This window comes from Agelaius phoeniceus, chromosome 10 (genome assembly GCF_051311805.1).
Source record: "Agelaius phoeniceus isolate bAgePho1 chromosome 10, bAgePho1.hap1, whole genome shotgun sequence".
NCBI classification, from domain to species: Eukaryota; Metazoa; Chordata; class Aves; order Passeriformes; family Icteridae; genus Agelaius; species Agelaius phoeniceus.
In genome coordinates this window covers 18,637,246-18,654,972 of record NC_135274.1, presented here as the reverse complement: position 1 = coordinate 18,654,972, position 17,727 = coordinate 18,637,246, and the positions used below count along the sequence as shown (strand labels likewise).

General features: G+C 62.8%; 2 protein-coding genes across 7 annotated transcripts; both read left to right on the top strand.

Moving 5' to 3' along the window:
* Positions 1-352: 352 nt before the first annotated feature.
* ECE2 (endothelin converting enzyme 2) lies at positions 353-8,745 on the top strand. Of its 4 annotated transcripts, none has more exons than XR_013183659.1 (19): positions 355-574; positions 2,201-2,287; positions 2,664-2,808; positions 2,997-3,212; positions 3,287-3,411; positions 3,556-3,702; positions 3,779-3,844; positions 4,008-4,196; positions 4,596-4,738; positions 4,855-4,969; positions 5,219-5,329; positions 5,526-5,624; positions 5,712-5,789; positions 5,972-6,075; positions 6,376-6,486; positions 6,790-6,857; positions 7,037-7,095; positions 7,508-7,698; positions 7,876-8,004. XR_013183659.1 is itself a non-coding variant. In XM_054639217.2 (19 exons), exons 1-19 carry the CDS (start codon positions 533-535, stop codon positions 8,174-8,176), a joined length of 2,310 nt encoding a protein of 769 aa, XP_054495192.2. In that variant the 5' UTR covers positions 365-532; the 3' UTR covers positions 8,177-8,745. The 4 variants fall into 4 exon arrangements, 2 of the variants coding, with proteins under 2 accessions (XP_077040178.1, XP_054495192.2); XR_013183658.1 differs by lacking the exon at positions 7,876-8,004 and adding an exon at positions 7,780-7,875 and having other exon boundaries at positions 356-574; XM_054639217.2 differs by lacking the exon at positions 7,037-7,095 and adding an exon at positions 7,780-7,875 and having other exon boundaries at positions 365-574; positions 8,000-8,745.
* A 576-nt stretch (positions 8,746-9,321) lies between these two features.
* Positions 9,322-12,650, top strand: LOC129124310 (mitochondrial ubiquitin ligase activator of nfkb 1-A-like). 3 transcript variants are annotated; one of them, XM_077184064.1, is made up of 5 exons: positions 9,322-9,535; positions 9,776-9,898; positions 10,134-10,221; positions 10,299-10,419; positions 11,178-12,650. In XM_077184064.1, exons 2-5 carry the CDS (start codon positions 9,785-9,787, stop codon positions 11,872-11,874), a joined length of 1,020 nt encoding a protein of 339 aa, XP_077040179.1. In that variant the 5' UTR covers positions 9,322-9,535; positions 9,776-9,784; the 3' UTR covers positions 11,875-12,650. The 3 variants fall into 3 exon arrangements, with proteins under 3 accessions (XP_077040179.1, XP_054495195.1, XP_054495193.1); XM_054639220.2 differs by having other exon boundaries at positions 9,761-9,898; XM_054639218.2 differs by having other exon boundaries at positions 9,322-9,898.
* The last annotated feature ends 5,077 nt before the right edge of the window (positions 12,651-17,727 follow it).

Here is a 17,727-nt window from a genome sequence, read left to right as displayed (position 1 = left end):
GCAGCCGGATGTGAGCTCGGGTTCTGCTGCCCGTGCCGGTGAGGGCACTGGTCCGGTGCCGGTGCCGGTGCCGGTGCCGGTGAGGGAGGCTGCGGGTGCCTTTGCGGCTCACCGTCTCGGTGCCTTTGTGGCTCTCAGGGGGTGCAAGCGGCAGTGCAGATACCGGTGCCGAGCTCCTCCCGTGCGCACGGCGGTCACCCTGCTGGGCGGCCAGGCCGAGCGGAACTGAGCGGTGCCACTGGGCTGGGCACCGGGGTCCCCGCTCCAGCCCCCCCCGGGCCGGCGGCCCCCGTCGCCCCCGCCCGGTGCCTGCGGTCCGCGCTCCGCCGGTCTCAGCCCCTGCGGCTCCATCCCTCCGGCGCGGCCCCATCTCCGCCCGGCCCCATCCCTGCCCAGCCCCGGTGCCGGTCTTGGCGGCGGCGCGGCGCCCGGTGCGGGCCATGGCGGCGGCGGAGGCAGGCGGCGCTGCGGCGGCGGCGGGGGCCCGGCGCGGCCCGGGCGAGGAGCGGAGCTAGGCAGGAGGCGGCCCGGGATGGCCAGGATGAACGTGGCCCTACAGGAGCTTGGAAACGCCGTGAGTGCCCGGGGCAGCGGCGCGGCAGGGAGGAGGGCAAGAGGAGGGGGGACGGGGGGCACCGGCGGGGGGCTCGGCGAGGGGGACAGGAGGGGGTCGGGGCACCCGAGAGCCCCGGGGCTGGAGAACTCAAGGAGCTGGAAAGGCTGCGGGGGCTTCGGGAACCAGAGGGAGGGAGGGAGGGAGGGCGGGGGGGACTGGTGGATTACGGGGGGCGGCGAGAGCCTATGGGATGCAGGGGCTGCTTGGTGTCGGGGCTAAGGGAACTGAGTGGCTAGAGGGTCCCTGTCCCCCATGGTGGAGGAAGAAGGACCCCCTCCAAATCCCTGCCTAGGGTTGGGCAGAGGGAACTGGGGTAGTTCAGGCATGGCCCCACAAACCCCACTCCACCGAGTACAGTAATGCTGCTTATAGGGTGAACCCCAAGACAGCACCTCTGGAGGGGGCAGGGGGCCCTGTCCCCATGCGTCTCAGCCCTACAGAGGGGGTAGGAGGAACCCCAGAAATAGGCTCCTGCCTTGAGGATGCCACAGAAGATGCTGGAGAAGGGGTGCTGGCTATTGCCCAGGATGAGGACCACCCAGGAGCAGAAAGGAGCACGTTGAGGAGAGCTGGGGTGGTGGGGGGGCCTTCAGGATGCTGAGCAATCCTTCCTAATGCCAGCACCTTCCAGGAGCCCGAGCCAGTGGGGGGCTCCTGCCATCTCCTGCCAATCCCATCCTCCTGCTGCAGCCCTTGGCGATGCCCCCTCCCTATCCCAGCAGTGTGGCAGTGGGCAGAGCTGGGCATGAGGCACTCTCCTTGCTTTCCCCCCTGCCCATCATCCATCCCACCCCAGCTCCTTCCCGGCCCGTAGGCTGGGCATTCACTTTAGTCTGCAGCACAGACTGGAGGGTGAGCTGCAACCCACCCAGGCGTTCGCTCTGAAGCCTGAGGATAGCTCACAACCAGCGGCATTGCTGATTCTCTTCCACCAAAATCTCCAGCATTTTCTTCTAGCTTATTCCCCCCTCCAATGCTGCTGGCTCAACTCCACCACCTCCCCCTTGGCTGAGTCCTCAGCAGCCCTCACGACTGGATCTGTGCAAGCTGCCTGGCAAGGCCAGGAGTACGGGGGACCCTGTCCTACTGGCTGGTACACACTGCAGTGCCCCTTCTCCCCTTGCACACTCTGTCCTGCATCCTGGTCACCCCCGGAGCTATGATGAGGCTGGAAGCACTTCCAGATGTTTCAGACCGGTGCACATCTGCATGGAAAGTTCCAGTCAGGGGAGGAGGGGTGAGACAGCAGCACTAGGAAACCGTTGCTTGGTGACAGGGACCATGTCTCCGTGGCAATGTGTCACCTGTCGGCAGGGCTGATGCCATGGCTATGCAGAGGGATGCTCCGGTGACGGCCCCCGAATCCTTCATTAGCAGCTCTCTCTGTGCTCTCCAGGGCCACGCAGGGCTGGGGACAACCTCTGAGGGAGGCCCAGGCACACTGAGGGGGGTCAGGGGCTGCCTCAGCCCGGCTGTGTACTCACTGAGCAGGCACTCGGCCCTGCCACAAGAGCCAGAGGGTGTGGCAGGGCGGGGAAGAGCTACCCCCATGCCCCTGCCCCAGCCTGCTCCCTCCCTCAGCAGATGCCCAACTACAAGCGTGCCACGCTGCAGGACGAGGAGGGGCCAGAGCCCGCGGGGGATGGCAGCACCTCTCCCGACAGCGTGGAGGTGAGCTCTGCCCCGGCTCCTCCATCCTTCCCCTCTCCATCATCTCTAGCCCCCACCCTCACCCTCTGGGGCCTGCCTGCAACCAAGTGGGCAGTGGGAGCAGGGTTGGGAGCCAAGCTAGACATGGCTGTCCCCAGGAATGTGCTGGGAGTCAGCCAAAATGAGGCACTGAGTGTGCCTGGACGATCGTCCTTCCTTGTGGCCTGGGGGGGCTGCCAGCACCCACCACCAGCTCGCCAGGGCTGGTGGGCAGGGATGCCCTGGTCCCCACATCCTCATACAGCCACGCCAGGCACTGGGGAGTGGGGGAAGGGAAGGGGGGCAGTGATGCTCAGCCCCCCACGGTGCGATGGCAGGTCCTGCTCCTCCTGCCCAGGTGGGGTTCCGGAAGGGGCCGGGGACGCTGCTGAGCCGCCTGGCCTCGCGCAGCCAGCTGGAGCTGGTGCTCTGCGCCGTCGCCGTCTCCCTGGCCCTGCTGCTCAGTGTTGCCGTCGTCACTCTGGCCATTCAGTACCGCAGAGGTAGGGAGACTTGGCAGCGGTGTCCCCACACCTGGGAGGACACGGGAGGATGAGGAGTAATGGGTCAGCCCAGGGTACCTGCTCCAGGTACTCTGCCCATCCTGGGGTACAGACAGGGCTTGGCCCCGCTCCGTGCCTCGGTTTCCCCCAGTACACTCGCCCAGCCCCAGGCATGCCTTCCCTGCCAGATCCCTCTCACAGCACCTGCCTGACGGATGCCTGTGTCCGGGTGGCCAGCAAGATCCTGGAGGCCTTGGATACAGAGACGGACCCGTGCCAGGACTTCTACCAGTACTCGTGCGGGGGCTGGATTAAGAGGAACCCGCTGCCCAACGGGCGCTCCAAGTGGAGCACCTTCAACAGCATCTGGGACCAGAACCAGGCCATCATGAAGCATCTCCTAGGTGGGCACCAAGGGGTCACAGACACTGAGGGGGTGACCCCTGTGTCACTGGGGCTGACCCACAGCCTCCCGCAGAAAACACCACCTTCAACTCCAGCAGCGAGGCAGAGCGGAAGACACAGCGGTACTACCTGTCCTGCCTCAAGGAGCAGAGGATAGAGGAGCTGGGCTCCCAGCCCCTTATGGAGCTCATCGACAAGGTGGGCACACAACCACACGTGAGCTGAGCTGCCAGGGCTCAGGCCAGCACACCACCTGCTGAGCTCTTTACATAACTGGGGAGGGAGCAGACGTTGGGGATGCACCCCATCCCTCCCTGAGGTGCTGGGTCTGTCTGCTGGCAGATTGGGGGATGGAACATCACTGGCTCCTGGAACCAAACCAGCTTCATGGAGGTACTCAAGAGCGTGTCAGGCACGTACCGGGCAACCCCCTTCTTCACGGTGTATGTGGGTGCAGACTCCAAGAGCTCCAACAGCAACATCATCCAGGTTGGCACCTTGGCCCCCAGGGGTGGCAGACACCAGGGGACACCAGAATGTCTATCCTGCCCCTATCTCCCCACAGGTGGACCAGTCGGGGCTTTTCCTCCCATCCCGGGATTACTATCTGAACAAGACTGCCAACGAGAGGGTGAGGCTGGCTGCTGGGCATGCTGCCAACAGCAGTCAGGGGAAACCCATGGCACTGGGGTGCGAGTAGCACTGGGACACACCTGGCATTTCCACTGGGGGCCTACCCCAGGGAGGTGGGATGAGCTGTGCTTGGCACTGAGGCAGGGCTTGGGGTTCCACAGGTTCTGGCAGCGTACCTGGACTACATGGTGGAGCTGGGCACACTGCTGGGGGGCACCCCAGAGCCCACCCGCCTCCAGATGCAGCAGGTGCTGGACTTTGAAACCCAGCTGGCCAACATCACCGTGCCCCAGGCTGAGCGGCGGGATGATGAGAAGATCTACCACAAGATGAGCATCGCCGAGCTGCAGGTGGGCATGGCCCAGAGCAGCCTGGGGAGACCCTTCTGGGATATATGGGAACTTGTCCAGAGGGCACCAAGGGGTCCGTGCCCATTGCTGTCCTCACTCTGGGACACCCTGGGCAGCCCCATCTGCCGTGGGACATGCACTGGGTATTGAAGAGCAGTGCCCATCCCCCCAGTTGTTACAATTTGGGGGAAGCTGCCACCTCGTATTGTGGGGTCCAGGGGTCCCCTCCTTGTCCTGCAGCATTAAGAGCATTAAGGGTGCAGAGAAGGATCTGGAGTGGTGAGGGACTTTGGGTCCTTCCCAGAAAACACAGTTCCTGCCCCAGGAACTGAGCATGCTGAGCAGGATGCAGCACAGCCATGCCAAGCCCCTGGTGCCACATTCCTGTGTCCCCTCCAGGTGCTGGCCCCTGCCATTGACTGGCTGGATTACCTTTCCTACGCCCTGGCCCCACTGGAGCTGGCAGACACAGAGCCTGTGGTGGTGTATGGGGACACCTACCTTCAGCAGGTCTCTGAGCTCATCAATGACACTGACAGGAGGTGAGGCTCCTTCATATCCCTGGCTGTGCCCCCCACGGCAGGGACACATTTTGGGCTCATCAGTGTCTTGAAGTCGTAGACCGTGGTGAGCTGCAGCATCTTCTCTACCCCTGCAGCATCCTGAACAACTACCTGATCTGGAACCTGGTGCAGAAGACTGCCTCCAGCCTGGACCAGCGCTTCGAGACAGCCCAGGAGAGGCTGCTGGAGACACTCTATGGCACCAGGAAGGTAACAGAGGGCCCTGGGATGAGACCCCTCCACACTCAGCCTGGAAGCAGCCAGGACCTCCTCTGTCCTTCAGATGCCCTTGAGATGCTAAGACGTGGATGATTCAGTGGGAACGCAGGGATTATCTTTTGAGATGGGGGTTTTGCTGCTGCCTATCTCCCCTCTGATGAGACAGAGCCAGGCTGGGTGAAGGCAGGGGAGCAGGGGAGTGGGATGAGGGTTTCACTGACCTTCATCTCGCTCCCACAGTCCTGCACACCCCGCTGGCAAACTTGCATCTCCAACACGGATGACACACTGGGCTTTGCACTGGGCTCCCTTTTCGTCAAAGCCACCTTTGACCGGGACAGCAAGGCCATTGTGAGAATACTTCTGTCCCCATCCCCTCCCTCCCCATCACCATCTGTGGGAATCCCAATTCCACCCAAGCCCCAGGGCTGGAAGGCAGGGAGCTGGAAAATGGGGCCCCTAGCCCTGGGGAGGTTGTACCCTGTCCACCCTGTCCCCACCGAGGCATTGTGGGGGGTAGGGGGCCCTCATTCCCTCCCCTCCCCAGGCTGAGGAGATGATCAGCGAGATCCGTGCAGCCTTCGAGGTATCCCTGGACCAGCTGGACTGGATGGATGAGAAGACCAGGCAGGCTGCAAAGGAGAAGGTGACCCGAGGGAGGGAAGTGGATGGGAAACCTTGCCCTATCCATGTAAGCTCCACAGTCTCACTGCTGGGGCCTCTCCCCATGCAGGCGGATGCTATCTACGACATGATTGGCTTCCCTGACTTCATTCTGGACAACAAGGAGCTGGACGATGTCTATGATGGGGTAGGGGGCACCTGGCTTGTGGGGGAGAAGCTTGGTCATGCCAAGATTGAGAGGGCCCCATTGTTGAGCGATGCCCCTGTTTGGGACATTGTGCAAAGCCACCCAAGTACTGAGTTCATCCTGGCCGGGGTGTGGGGAACCACCCCAGTGGACCTGTCCTCATCCCTTCTCTTCCTCACCAGTACGAGGTCTCTGAGGACTCCTTCTTCCAAAACATGCTCAACTTCTACAACTTCTCTGCCAAAGTGATGGCTGACCAGCTCCGGAAACCCCCCAACCGCGACCAGTAAGGGGTGGGCTTGGGTGGGAGGAAGGGAGGGAGTAATCCTTGGTGCCAGGATGGCGCTGGTTCAGTGGGGAGGAGGTCACCCTCGTGGGGTAGCACAGCACAGCAGGTCACCTGTGGTAGCACAGGTCACCTGTGGTAGCTGTAGCTTATCCCCAGGCAAAGTCCTTGGTAACAGCATGGGGGCAAAAGTGTCAGCCTTGGGCAGGGCCCTGTGGTGGGCAGTGGCACAGGAGGGGGCTGGGGCTGGGGTGACAGGGACACACCCCTGCCTGTGCCCTGTCCCACCTCCCTGCCCAGGTGGAGCATGACCCCACAGACTGTCAATGCCTATTACCTGCCCACCAAGAACGGGATCGTCTTTCCTGCTGGGATCCTCCAGGCTCCCTTCTACGCCCGCAACCATCCCAAGTGAGTCTGGCACGGGGGACCCCTCCTGGAGCCAGGGATTGGATCAGGGTCAGCATGCCACAGAGTCCCCCCACAGGGACAAATAAAAGCCCTGAAGGGCTTGAGTGTCTCTCAAGGTTTTACATGCTGCAGTCAAGACAGCCTGAGTCCCCTTAGGGCCACCAGTGTCCCCAACAGAAGTGATTCCCAGCTGGGTCCCAGCTGGAGCAGAGTGTCACTGAGTGTCCAGACAGAGATGGGGTGGCCACAATGGCATCATTAACACATCCTGTGCTTACCTGGTTCTTTCCCATGGCCCCACAGAGCCCTTAATTTCGGTGGCATCGGTGTGGTGATGGGACATGAGCTGACCCATGCATTTGATGACCAAGGTGAGAGCCTACAGGCAGCGCTGGCCCTGACCCCTGTCACCTTCCTGTCCCCTCCCAGCCCCTGCCCCTGGCATGGGAAAGAGGTGCCCTGGGTGCACAGGGGTCCCGCTTTGCCATCCATTGCATCATGTGTGCTTGTGCCCCCCTGGCCACCCCCTTCTATCGTCCTGTCTCCCCAGGTGGCACCTGCCGATACCTTCCCCCGGCTTCTCTGTGCAGCTTTCGCTTCATCCGCTTGGTGAGGACACAGTGTCTGCAGCCCCAGCCCCCTCCTCATCCTCCTCCCTCCCGCGCGTGGGATGGGTCCCTCTCGCATCCACTCTGCTTTGCACCTTCATCACAGCCCCGGAGCCAACATGGGGTCAATGAGGGAATTTGGGGTCACGGATCTGGGCTGGCTTAGCGAGAATGCACTGGGGGATGCCTGGGGACCCAAGTGCATGGCTGAGCCCCAGGCAGAGCCTGCCCGCAGCAGGGGCTGGGGGATACCTTCCCCCCTGGGCCTGGCCCAAGGTACGAGGTCCCCCCGGCATCCCCCGGTGCCCATTCCCCCACCACACCCCATTCTGCTTTGGGACCCCCTGCAGCAGAGGAGCTGCAGTGGGACGGCTTCCCCTGGTCCCACCCCAACCCACAGCTCGGTCCTGCAGGACGGGAATATGACAAAGAGGGAAACCTGCGGCCGTGGTGGCAGAACTCCTCCCTGGAGGCCTTCAAGAACCGGACGGCGTGCATGACGGAGCAGTACGGCCGCTACACCGTCCACAGCGAGAAGGTCAACGGGCGGCAGACCCTGGGCGAGAACATCGCCGACAACGGCGGGCTCAAGGCAGCCTACAACGTGAGTGCCGCCATCCGGAGGGGACACGAACCCCCGTCCCTGTCTGTCCCTTCCCGGAGCTTCAGGCCGGCTCTCCCGCAGGCTTACAAGTCCTGGCTGCAGAAGAACGGGGAGGAGAAGCGCCTGCCCGCCCTGGGGCTCACCAACCACCAGCTCTTCTTCGTGGGCTTTGCGCAGGTAGGGCGGAGCAGGATGATGGGCTTCCCGTGCCTCCGTGGCTGCTCGGACCCACCCCGCAGCTCCCCATCCCGCACCGGGGGGTGCCCGGTCCCCATCCCTGAGGCTGCTCCCGCTCCGCCAGGTGTGGTGCTCCGTCCGGACACCCGAGAGCTCCCACGAAGGGCTGGTGACCGACCCGCACAGCCCCGACAAGTACCGTGTCATCGGCACCCTCAGCAACTCCCGGGACTTTGTCGAACACTTCGGCTGCCCCCTGGGCTCCCCCATGAACCCCGGCAAGCACTGTGAGGTGTGGTAGGGACGGGGAGGGTGCTGGGGGCAGAGGGGACGATACTCTGCTGTGCTCCCCCTCCCCAGACCTCAGTGGAGCTGGCTGCCGGAGCTGGCCACGGGCAGAGCGCAGTGCCCCTCCTGTGCTCACACTGCACACCCCCCTCCGCACCCTCCCCGGCACACACGGCCCCGCACCAGGCACCCACTGCAGCCCCATCCACGGCTTCGGGCTGGACACGGCCGGCAGAGAGGCTGTAGCACCCCCAACACGCAGTTCTGCCCCCCAGCCTTGATGTGCTTGAGTCGGGCACAGCTCAGTGGCCCCTGCGCTGCGTCCCCTCCTCAGGCGGGCAGGTCAAAGGGGTCCCGGGGAAAGCATTAGAGCCACGATCCCCCTGCTCCTGCCCCCTCAACCTGCCGGAGATGGAGGCTGGGGGCCACCCGGCTCCGCGCTTCCCTTGTCCCCTCCCACTCCAGCTTGGCTTCCCCATCCACCTCTGCTGGGACCAGCGGGCGGCAGCGGGGACTCTGGTGCCTTCAGCTGTGGGTGGCTGTCGCCGAGTTTATTTAACGATTAAAAGCAGTTTCCACTTACTCCAGCAGCTCCGGGTCCTTGGCGGTGCCGGGGCGGGGGGAGAGGGGGATCCGGACCGCTGTGGGGGGAGACTGGAGGGCTGGGCACGCGTGGGCGGTGAGACACGCCGAGGGAGGGGAGCGGGGGCGGCGTGTCTGGGGGGACATTCCCCGAGTGAGGGAAGCGAGGTGTGGGGAAGAACACTGCAAGGCTGGTGGGGACCAGTCAGAGCCACGGGAGTTCCCCGCCTGCCCCGAGCCTTCACTCCGAGCTCCCGGGGCCCGCCCCGGCCGGTCCCGCCCCGCACAGCGCGGCCCCAGCCCCACGCCGGGGTGTCCCGAACTCCCGGTACCGAGACCCCGCGGGACGCTTCGGCCGCGGACAGAGCCGCTCGCAAAGGCTGCTGGGAGTTGTGGTTATGCCTGCGGACGACGCAGGGCACGATAGGAGCTGTAGTTCAGCGTGAGGAATGCTGGGAGGGGTAGTTCGGTCACGGCAGGGCCGGCGCCTCACCGCGAGAGCTGGACTACATTTCCCAGCAGGAAGCGCGATAGGGCCAGGGTCCGGGCCTTGTGCGCCTCGGGGGTACGGGGGCATCGGGGCCGGGCGCGGCGGCGGGGCCGGGCCGGGACCGAGCCGGGGGCTGGGCCGGGACAGATCGGGGGACCGGACCCGGGTGGGAGCCTGGGCCAGGTCCCGGGCTGCGTCACGGGCGTTGGGCCTCGGCCCGATCCCGGGTGCGGGACTGGGCCCCGGCTGGGCCCGGGATGCAGGGTCGAGCCGGGTACCGGGCACCTGTAGGTGCTGGAGGTGAACTGCCCCCTCTGGGGCCGTGGGCAGGCTTGGCCCTGGGGCGGCAGAGCATGGGGACAAGGGCGGAGGAGCATCCCTGCCTTGGGGTCAGGGGCAATGAGACAAAGCGCTGCCTTGGGGACAGGGATCCAGGGACACCCCTGCCTTCGGAACAGGGGCAGTGGGATGTCCCTGTCATGGGTGACACGGCCCCATTCCCCAGACAACATGCTCACCTTGCAGGCGTTGTCGCCCAAGCCTGGCACCATGGACAAACACATCACTCCAGGGGAGCTGCTGTGTCTGGGCTCCAGCCTCGCCTTCTCTGGCCTCTTCTACTACCTGTACAGGAGGAAATCCAGAGTCGTGGCACGCATACAGGTAGCCCTGTCTCTTAGATGCTCTTTCCCGCCCTCTGTCTCTTCCCTACTGCCCTCCACGCTTTGATTTGGGTGCACACACTCATGCCTGCAGCCTGCTCCATCCTCTGGTGACTTCATGACATGCAGATCTGAGCAGGCCACATCCTGCAGGCCAGAGGTCTCCACAGAGCCATTCTTGGCCTACTCACTGTCCTGTCCCTGCCCATGCTCACACTGAGTCCATGCTCTTCCAGGAGGCCCCAAAGCTCCAGGTCGATGACAATTTGCCAGCCCTGGTGTCTGCAGCTGAGGGGCGGTGCCTGCCTTATGTTGCCCTGGAAGGTAAGGACACCCTGTGGCCCTGCACGAGGGACAAGGGCCAGGATCTCTTTTGGCCGTGACACATCCCTTATCCTTAGGCATAGTGCTGCCAGCCCAGGCTGCACTGACCAGCCACTACCATGAGGGGCTGCAGGGCGTGATCCAGAAACTGCAGCTGAAGGAGCATCGGCTGATCTGGAACAGCTTGGCCCGGAGCTGGTGAGTGATGGGAAGGGGCTGCAGGAGGGGGCTTGCAGCAGCGAGTCCAGACCCCGTCATGTGGGGCCACGTGAGAGGCAGAAAATAACTTAGTTCAAGACTTTAGTTCCTATGCTTAGCTCAGCCCTGAGAGCTCAGAGCTTCTGTGTGTTGTGGCCAGCAGGAGCAGGGCAGTGATCATCCCCTGGTACTCAGCACTGGTGAGGCCACACCTTGAGTCCTGGGTTCAGTTCTGGGTCACTCAACTTAGGAAGGCCATTGAGCTGCTGGAGCAGGTCCAGAGAAGGGCAGCAGAGCTGGTGAAGGGCTGGAGCACATGTCTGATGAGGAGCAGCTGAGGGAGCTGGGGATGTTTAGCCTGGAGGAGACTCTGGGGTTGCCTTATTGCTCTCTCCAGCCCCCTGAAAGGAGGCTGTAGCCAGGTGGGGATCAGCCTCTTCTCTCAGGCAACCAGTGACAAGGCAAGAGGAAATGGCCTCAAGCTGTGCCAGGGGAAGTTTTGGTTAGAGATTAGGAAGAACTTCACATGGAGGATGATTAGACATTGGAATGAGCTGTCCAGGGAGCAGGAGGTTTCACCACCAGGGAGGTGGTGGAGTTGACATTCTTGGCGGTGTTTAAGGAAAGACTGGACATGGCATTTAGTGCCATGGTCTAGCTGACAGGCTGATATTCAGTCACAGGTTAAACATGATGATCTCAGAGGTCAGCCTGACTGATGCTGTGATTCTCCACACCCCAACCCTCTGTGCTTGCAGGAGTGAGAGTGAGCGGGTGCTCTCAGAGCAGATCTACACCGTCCCCTTCCTGCTGGCCTCGCCAGGCCCTGAGGCAGCCACGCAGGTGAGTGTGGACAGCCCGCTCCAAGCCGTGTGCCTGCCCCTGGAGATGGTGTACGAGCGGTTCCAGCAGCCATCCCACGGCTTCCGCGACCTGCTGGGCCAGTACCTGATCGGGGAGAAGCCCAAGGGCATCCTGGAGACGGAGGAGATGCTGCGGGTGGGGGCCGGGCTGACGGGCATCGGGGAGCTGTCCCTGCAGCCCGACGGCTCCCTGCACCTGCAGCCGCCGGCCCAGGGAGGCGAGTTTTTCCTGTGCCTGGGGGACTGGCAGACGGTGCTGTCGGAGCTGGAGTCGGCCAGCGGCCTCTGGAAGGGCGCAGCGTTGCTGTGCGCGGCGGCGGGGCTGGCCGTCCTCCTGCACGCCCTGTGCCGCGCCTACCGCCGCTCCCGCCCCGGGCAGCAGCAGGAGGACAAGGAGTTGGATGGGGAGGAGGGCGGCGACGGGGCGCCCGAGGACTCGTGCGTGGTGTGCCTGTCGCGGCCCCGCGAGTGCGTCCTCCTGGGCTGCGGCCACATCTGCTGCTGCTTCCGCTGCTTCCAAGCCCTGCCCACCCGCCTCTGCCCCATCTGCAGGGGGCCCATTGACCGCGTGGTGCCCCTCTACCAGGCCTGAGAGCACCTGGGGGTGCCCAGGGAGGGGCAGTGTGAACCGGGCCAAGCCTGGAGCCTGCAGAAATCTCAGCTGTCTCCTCACGTGCAGCTGTGCAATTCCTTTTTGGAGGGAGGGGTCTTGGTGTGCCCTTCAATCTGTTCTGGGGAGGAGGGAAATGACAGCTTCCTCATCCTCCCTTTGTCTGCCAGAAGGACCCCCCCTAAACGTGGAGGCTTGGGGAAAATCTACACAATGCCTGAGCTGAGGAGCTGAGACCCCAACCCCACACTGGGGCACTACTTTGGCTGCCAGCTATTGGACTTGTGCCTCTTTCTGAGCCATGACCTCCCAAAAGCCACGCAGGACTTCTCCCTTGTGGTTTTTTCCCAGCGTGTGGATTTATGGGGAGGATTATTAGGGCAAGACCAGGGCTGGTGGGACACAGCAGGCACAGTGGAGTGGCAGAGACCCAAACCCCCCTGACCCACTGCAGTGTTATACCTTGGTGCCACTTTTGTCCTGCCACCCCCCCAATCCGTGTGCCTACAGCCACTGCCCAGATGACACTGGGGACACCCAGGGGCTGGCTGTGATGAGTCCCTTTGCCAGCTGCTCTGTCACCAAGATGGGAGCTGTGTCCCTCTGTCACTCTCTGCAGGGAGAACAGCTTTAGGTTGCCACAGAACCTGCCCTCGTGTCCAGCCCCACTGCACCCGGCTTTCCTGCTCACCTCCCGGACAGGACTGGGTGTGGGAATGGCTTGCAGTGGTGTGTGAGTGATAAAGCCAAGGAGCTGAGCTTGGCCTCACCTCTTCCTTTGCGCCGTTCAGCTGGGGGCTGGGTGGGTGCTGGGAGCCAAGGCTCTCCCCTTGGAGGGGTGGGCACCACTGCCTCCCCTCCTTCCTCATCCAAGGAGCTGGCCCAGGTTGACAATGGAGCCCAGGTGCATCTCCTCCAGATGCAGCCCTGGATGGGGGGTGGCAGGACACACAGGACCGTTGCCAAGGTGATTGTGCTCCTCGGGTCTCCATGGCAACTGCTCCCCTGGACTGCTCCCCATCACTGCCTGGCTGCAGTTGCCCAGGCAACCCACGGGCTCTCCTGGCTCCTGCAGCTTTGGGGCACCCAGGGTTTGGGGGTGGGGGACAGTGCTGGCAGGCCACTGTCAGCCAGGCAGCAGTGCTGGGATTGGAGGGGGATGATGTGCCCCCTCCCCAGGACAGTGGCCACAATTGCAGCTGGGCTGGGAGCTTGCCTGGGGCAAAGGTACCTTGGAAGGGTTGCCCCCAGGACTCACAAGCAGACAGGAGGCCCCAGAGGACCCAATAGGGCCTCCTGGGACCCACATGCCTTTTTGGGGTGGGGATGTGTGGGGGAGTTCTCTCCCCCCACCCCACCTTTTTCTCAGCCCAGCCTCTTCCCTGGGCTGCAGAGTGAGCAGTGGGGCCCAGATTCCCCCTCTCACCCCCCCCAGCATCGGGCATCCCCCCCGCAGCAGGAGGGATTTCGGGAAGGAGATAAATACCAGATGGGAGAGGGCCGGGCTGCCAGGAACACACTCCCTGCATGCCAAGAGCTGCTGGCGCGAGTGGGCGCGTGGGCCGAGGAGCGCGGGGGGTGCCCCTGCTCCCCGAGACTGCTCACCTCGTTCCCCAGGGCCCAGCAGCCAGACAAGGAAGGGACAATTAGAGAGGGGTCTGCACCCCCCCACTCCCCTTTGCCCCCAGAGGTGCCCAGGGCAGGGAACACATCCCTTGTGGAGGGAGGCTGCCACCCCCTGGTGCTGGGGCACAGCCTTACTCTAGCCCCACGCGGGTCTCTGCCACTCCCGGGAGGCCACCAGCCCAGCAGTGGCCTGGCTGCAGCCCCAGCTGCCAGTCCTGCCTGCCATGGCTCCGGGCAGCAGCATGACTCACCCCCTCAGCTCACCAGCAGCCAGAGCTTGCTGTGCCAGATCCACGCCATGGGCTGGCACAGGGCTGGCACAGGGGCTGCCCGGCCACGCTGCAGTGCCCACATCCCCAGACAAACCTGCTGTGTTGCCCCTCATGGGTATTTGGTCAGGGGCAGGACAGTGGGGAGCTCACAGTGCCTGGGCTGAGCGCTGCCCAGCCTCCCTCCATGTCACACATCCTGACAGCTGCCTCCTGACAGCCACAGGGTGCCCCTGTGTGCCAACCCATGCCCATGGCCTCCACCCGCTCCCCCCAGGGCTGCCAGCCCGCTCTGCCTGCCTCCCTGTCTGTTGTCATGGTGACCAGATATGTGGTGACAGGCGAGGATGGAGCCTCACACCCCAGCAGGGCTGTTTGCCCAGAAGGGTTGGCTCCCCCCCCTTCCTGCTCTTCCCCTGTCACCCCCGGGTCTCGGCAGGGGACCCTCCGTGAAGCCCCTGCCCCAGGCAGTGTGCTGGGGCTGCTCCATCTGCTCAGATGCCAGGATCACAGCTGTGTCCCAGGCAGCTCATGTGAGGAATGGGGACAGCGCCATCCTCCTTCCACCTGCCCTGACAGGGCATCTCCCAGGCTGTGCACAGAGACAGACAAACTCATCTCAGTAATGACAACCTGTCTTTCTTCCCAGGGGGAGACACTGTCTCTCCAGGGACAGCCTGATCTTCCCACAGCAGCAGCTGCAGGAACAGCAGAAGATGAGGAGCATGCCACTCCTGCACACTTGCCCTGGGCTCACCCACAGGACAGCTGCCAAGCAGGACACCTGTCCCCCAACATCTCTGCCCTGTGGTGACAGTTTTCACCACAACCATTGTCCCACAAGGTCATTCCCAGTGCCTGTACCCAGCCCAGCGTGTGTCTCTGCTCCCCCAAAACACCTGGACTGTGGCACAGGCAGCACACAAAGTGGCATCCCCATCTGGACTGTGGCTACTGAGAGCCAGCAGCAACAGCCAGGGGTGGGCACATCCCCAGCCTTACCAGTGACATAGTCCCTGTGCTGGGATGGGGACTCAGGGAGAGCATCAGTGCCAACAGCAGGCGCTCAGTGAGGCCCCCAGTGGCTGCCACTGCTGTGAAACAGAAGTGCCATTTCACGTTTCTTGGCAGGGCTGGAAGCAGCACAGATGGAGGCACCCGCACTGGCCTCCTGGCATGCCTTGGCAGCCCCCAGCTCTGTGGCACCAGCCCCAGGTGATAGCACTACCTCCCAGACGTGCAGCAGGGAAAGCCCTGGCTCCTATGGCTGGTGCTTCCTGCCTCCTTTCAGCTCCCTGACATCCAGTCACTGCCTGCCAGGATACTGACCCCATTCCTGCCAGGCCTTGGACGGGATGGGAGTGCCTGGTGGTTCCCAGCTCCAGATGCCTGGGGTTCCTGCAGAGCATGGGCAGGAGGTGCTCCACCACAAGCCACTTGCACACACAGAGGGTGATTTTCCACCATAAAACCACTTGAACCATCAGTGACTGCAGGAAGAGCTCTCACCTCCATCACAGCACCTGGACTAGGCACCCGAATTCCCACAAGGGTGCAGGGCTCAGGGGCAGTATCCAGGTGTGGAGCTAGGGCATGGCAGGGACTGGTGAGCTCCCAGCACAGCCTGAGTGTGGACAATGTAGCACAACCTCTACTGCCCACCCCACTGCAGCTGGGAGTCTGATGCTGTGCCTCCTACCCAGCTCCACATCCACTGAGGGAGCATGGCTGGCCTCCAGCCCTTGCATCATCCCCAAGGTGTCCCAGCCCAGGGGCTGCTGCCCAGGTTTAAGGAGCCAGGGCAGGAAGAACACCCTGCTTCCCACCCCCACAGCCTCTTCTTTCCGGTGGAGTTGGCTTTGTGTTGGACAAAAGGCTGCAAAGGAAGCAAGAAAGGAGATTACGTGGCTGCTAAAAGACGAATAAGGAAGGTGGGATGAGAGCCAGGGGAAGGAGGGTGCTCATCTGGCTCACCAGGGGGGATGCTACATGCAATGGCAGGGGATGAGGGGGGTCTCTTATGCACTCCATTGCCAGCCTACTCACATCCAGGTCCTCGGTACCTTCCCCTGCTATTCAGGGATGCATGACAAGCAGCACCCTTGGGGAACCAGAGACTAGAGCTGTCCCAAGGAGACGCAGAGCCCAGAGCCACAGCATTGCCCTGTCCCACCCACAGCCCAGCTGTGCTGGCACAAATCCAGCCCTCCTCCTGCCTGGCATGGGCAGATGGTCCTTCCCACACCCCACATCCCAGGCAGCCCCACAGAGCTGCCCCCCACTCCACAGCCAAGTCAAGTAGCTCCTGCAGGTGTGAGGCACTGTGCAGATACAGGTGTGGGATATGTGGGGCCATTCCCAGGGTGACCCCTTTCCAGCCTCTCCCCAGCAGCCTGCCAGGCTGGAAGCCCTCCTGGAGCGCTGCACCGGTGCCACTCACATCCCACACAGCCCATCTGCTCCTCTCCTTGCTCAGCCCCGGCCCCGCGCGTGCCACGCTCTGCCTGTCCCTGCCCACGGGCAGGGCACGTGGGCTCAGCAACGGGAAAAGCAGGCCACATCTCAGCGTGGGCCTCTTGCCTATTTTCCCAGGCACTTTTCACAGGAGCAAGAGCTTTCACATGAAAAAGTTCAAGCTGGTTCCCAGCAAAGGCATGAATAAAAGAATTGCCTTGCCAGGAGAGCAGGTACCACTGTCCCAACCTGGCTCTGGTAGGGGACAGCAGGGACCGATATTCTGCAGATCCAGACACAAAGGTAAAAGCATGGCTGAGCCTTCCCAAAATAGAAGAACCTGCCTTCCCTCATGGATCAGCACAGCTGATGCTCTTCTGCAGCACCTTTCAACAGAATCTCAGCTATGGAGATGCTGGAACAGCAAGATGTACCACAGGGCTGTCTGGAAAATGCCACTCTCACCCCCTCAAGATATTCTCACTGGGCTGTGGGCTGGCATGAATGAAGTGCCATTTCCATTCAGGGATCTGGCTTTGCTGCAACCCAGGACTCCCCCATGAGCAGCGGGACCTGGATGTGAGGGAACTGCTCCAAGACAGGATGGTCCTCTCCAACCAGCCGTAGCCACTGCTGCTGTCACCATCAGTCTGAGATCCAGGGGTCATGGCTGTAGCCACAGGTCACTCAAGAAGCACCAACTTTATCCTGAGCTTAAATAGCCCCCCAGCTGCCCCAGGTGACCTGAATGGGGGAGGTCCTGGGTGAGGCTGCTCAGAACCACCAATGCCAATTAATGCAATCACTGCCCTGGCTGTCAACAATGTAGGAGGAAAGATCCAGGGTGGATCTGGGGTAGAGGTTTGTAGATCAAATGGGGCTCTGGGGGGACACTGGGATCACCCCTTGCTGCCTCATCGCAGGTCCCCACAGGGGATAACCCTTCTCCTTTTCCACTGAGAGTCCCCAGGGAAGGGTCAGTGGGACAAGGGGTATCCCAGGGCACAGTAGCCATGTGGCCACACTTACAGACACCTGCAGAATTACACCTGTGCACCTCTGCACTCCTGCAAAGATACAGAATGGGAGGATGTGTACAAACACATGCACACGTGGGGGCCAAGAGGACTGGCAGGGGTTGAGGCAGGACTGGTGTGGCTCCAAGGGGGAATCCCAGCACTGAATGGGGTTACAAGACTGCTGGGTGTCTGGATGGGTGTTGGGAAAGAGACACAAGTGAGGGGCTGAGGTACACCCAGGGTGGGAGCTGGCCTGGAATCCTGAGGGTTGAGCTTTCTGGTCTGTGGGGTGTTGGGGGGCTGGAGCAGGGTGTTGGGGGGCTGGAGCAGGTGTTGGGGATCTGTTTGGCATCACCTCTGCGTGCCAGGGGAGAGCTCAGCCGTGTCCGGTGGTCCTCAGCTGTCTGACCCGGTGGCACCCGGCTGTGACAAGGGTTCCCCTCTCCACAGGGGCACCCCGTGCTTGG

What these genes read in the sequence shown, in the direction of transcription:
- ECE2 (XM_077184063.1), top strand. Translation starts at nt 533, where the DNA reads ATGGCCAGGATGAACGTGGCCCTACAGGAGCTTGGAAACGCC. An exon ending in CATCATGAAGCATCTCCTAG is followed by an intron (nt 3,213 to 3,286) that starts GTGGGCACCAAG and finishes AGCCTCCCGCAG; the next exon opens with AAAACACCACCTTCAACTCC. An exon ending in ACCGGGACAGCAAGGCCATT is followed by an intron (nt 5,330 to 5,525) that starts GTGAGAATACTT and finishes TCCCCTCCCCAG; the next exon opens with GCTGAGGAGATGATCAGCGA.
- LOC129124310 (XM_054639218.2), top strand. Translation starts at nt 9,635, where the DNA reads ATGAGACAAAGCGCTGCCTTGGGGACAGGGATCCAGGGACACCCCTGC. An exon ending in GAGTCGTGGCACGCATACAG is followed by an intron (nt 9,899 to 10,133) that starts GTAGCCCTGTCT and finishes ATGCTCTTCCAG; the next exon opens with GAGGCCCCAAAGCTCCAGGT. An exon ending in GCCTTATGTTGCCCTGGAAG is followed by an intron (nt 10,222 to 10,298) that starts GTAAGGACACCC and finishes CCTTATCCTTAG; the next exon opens with GCATAGTGCTGCCAGCCCAG.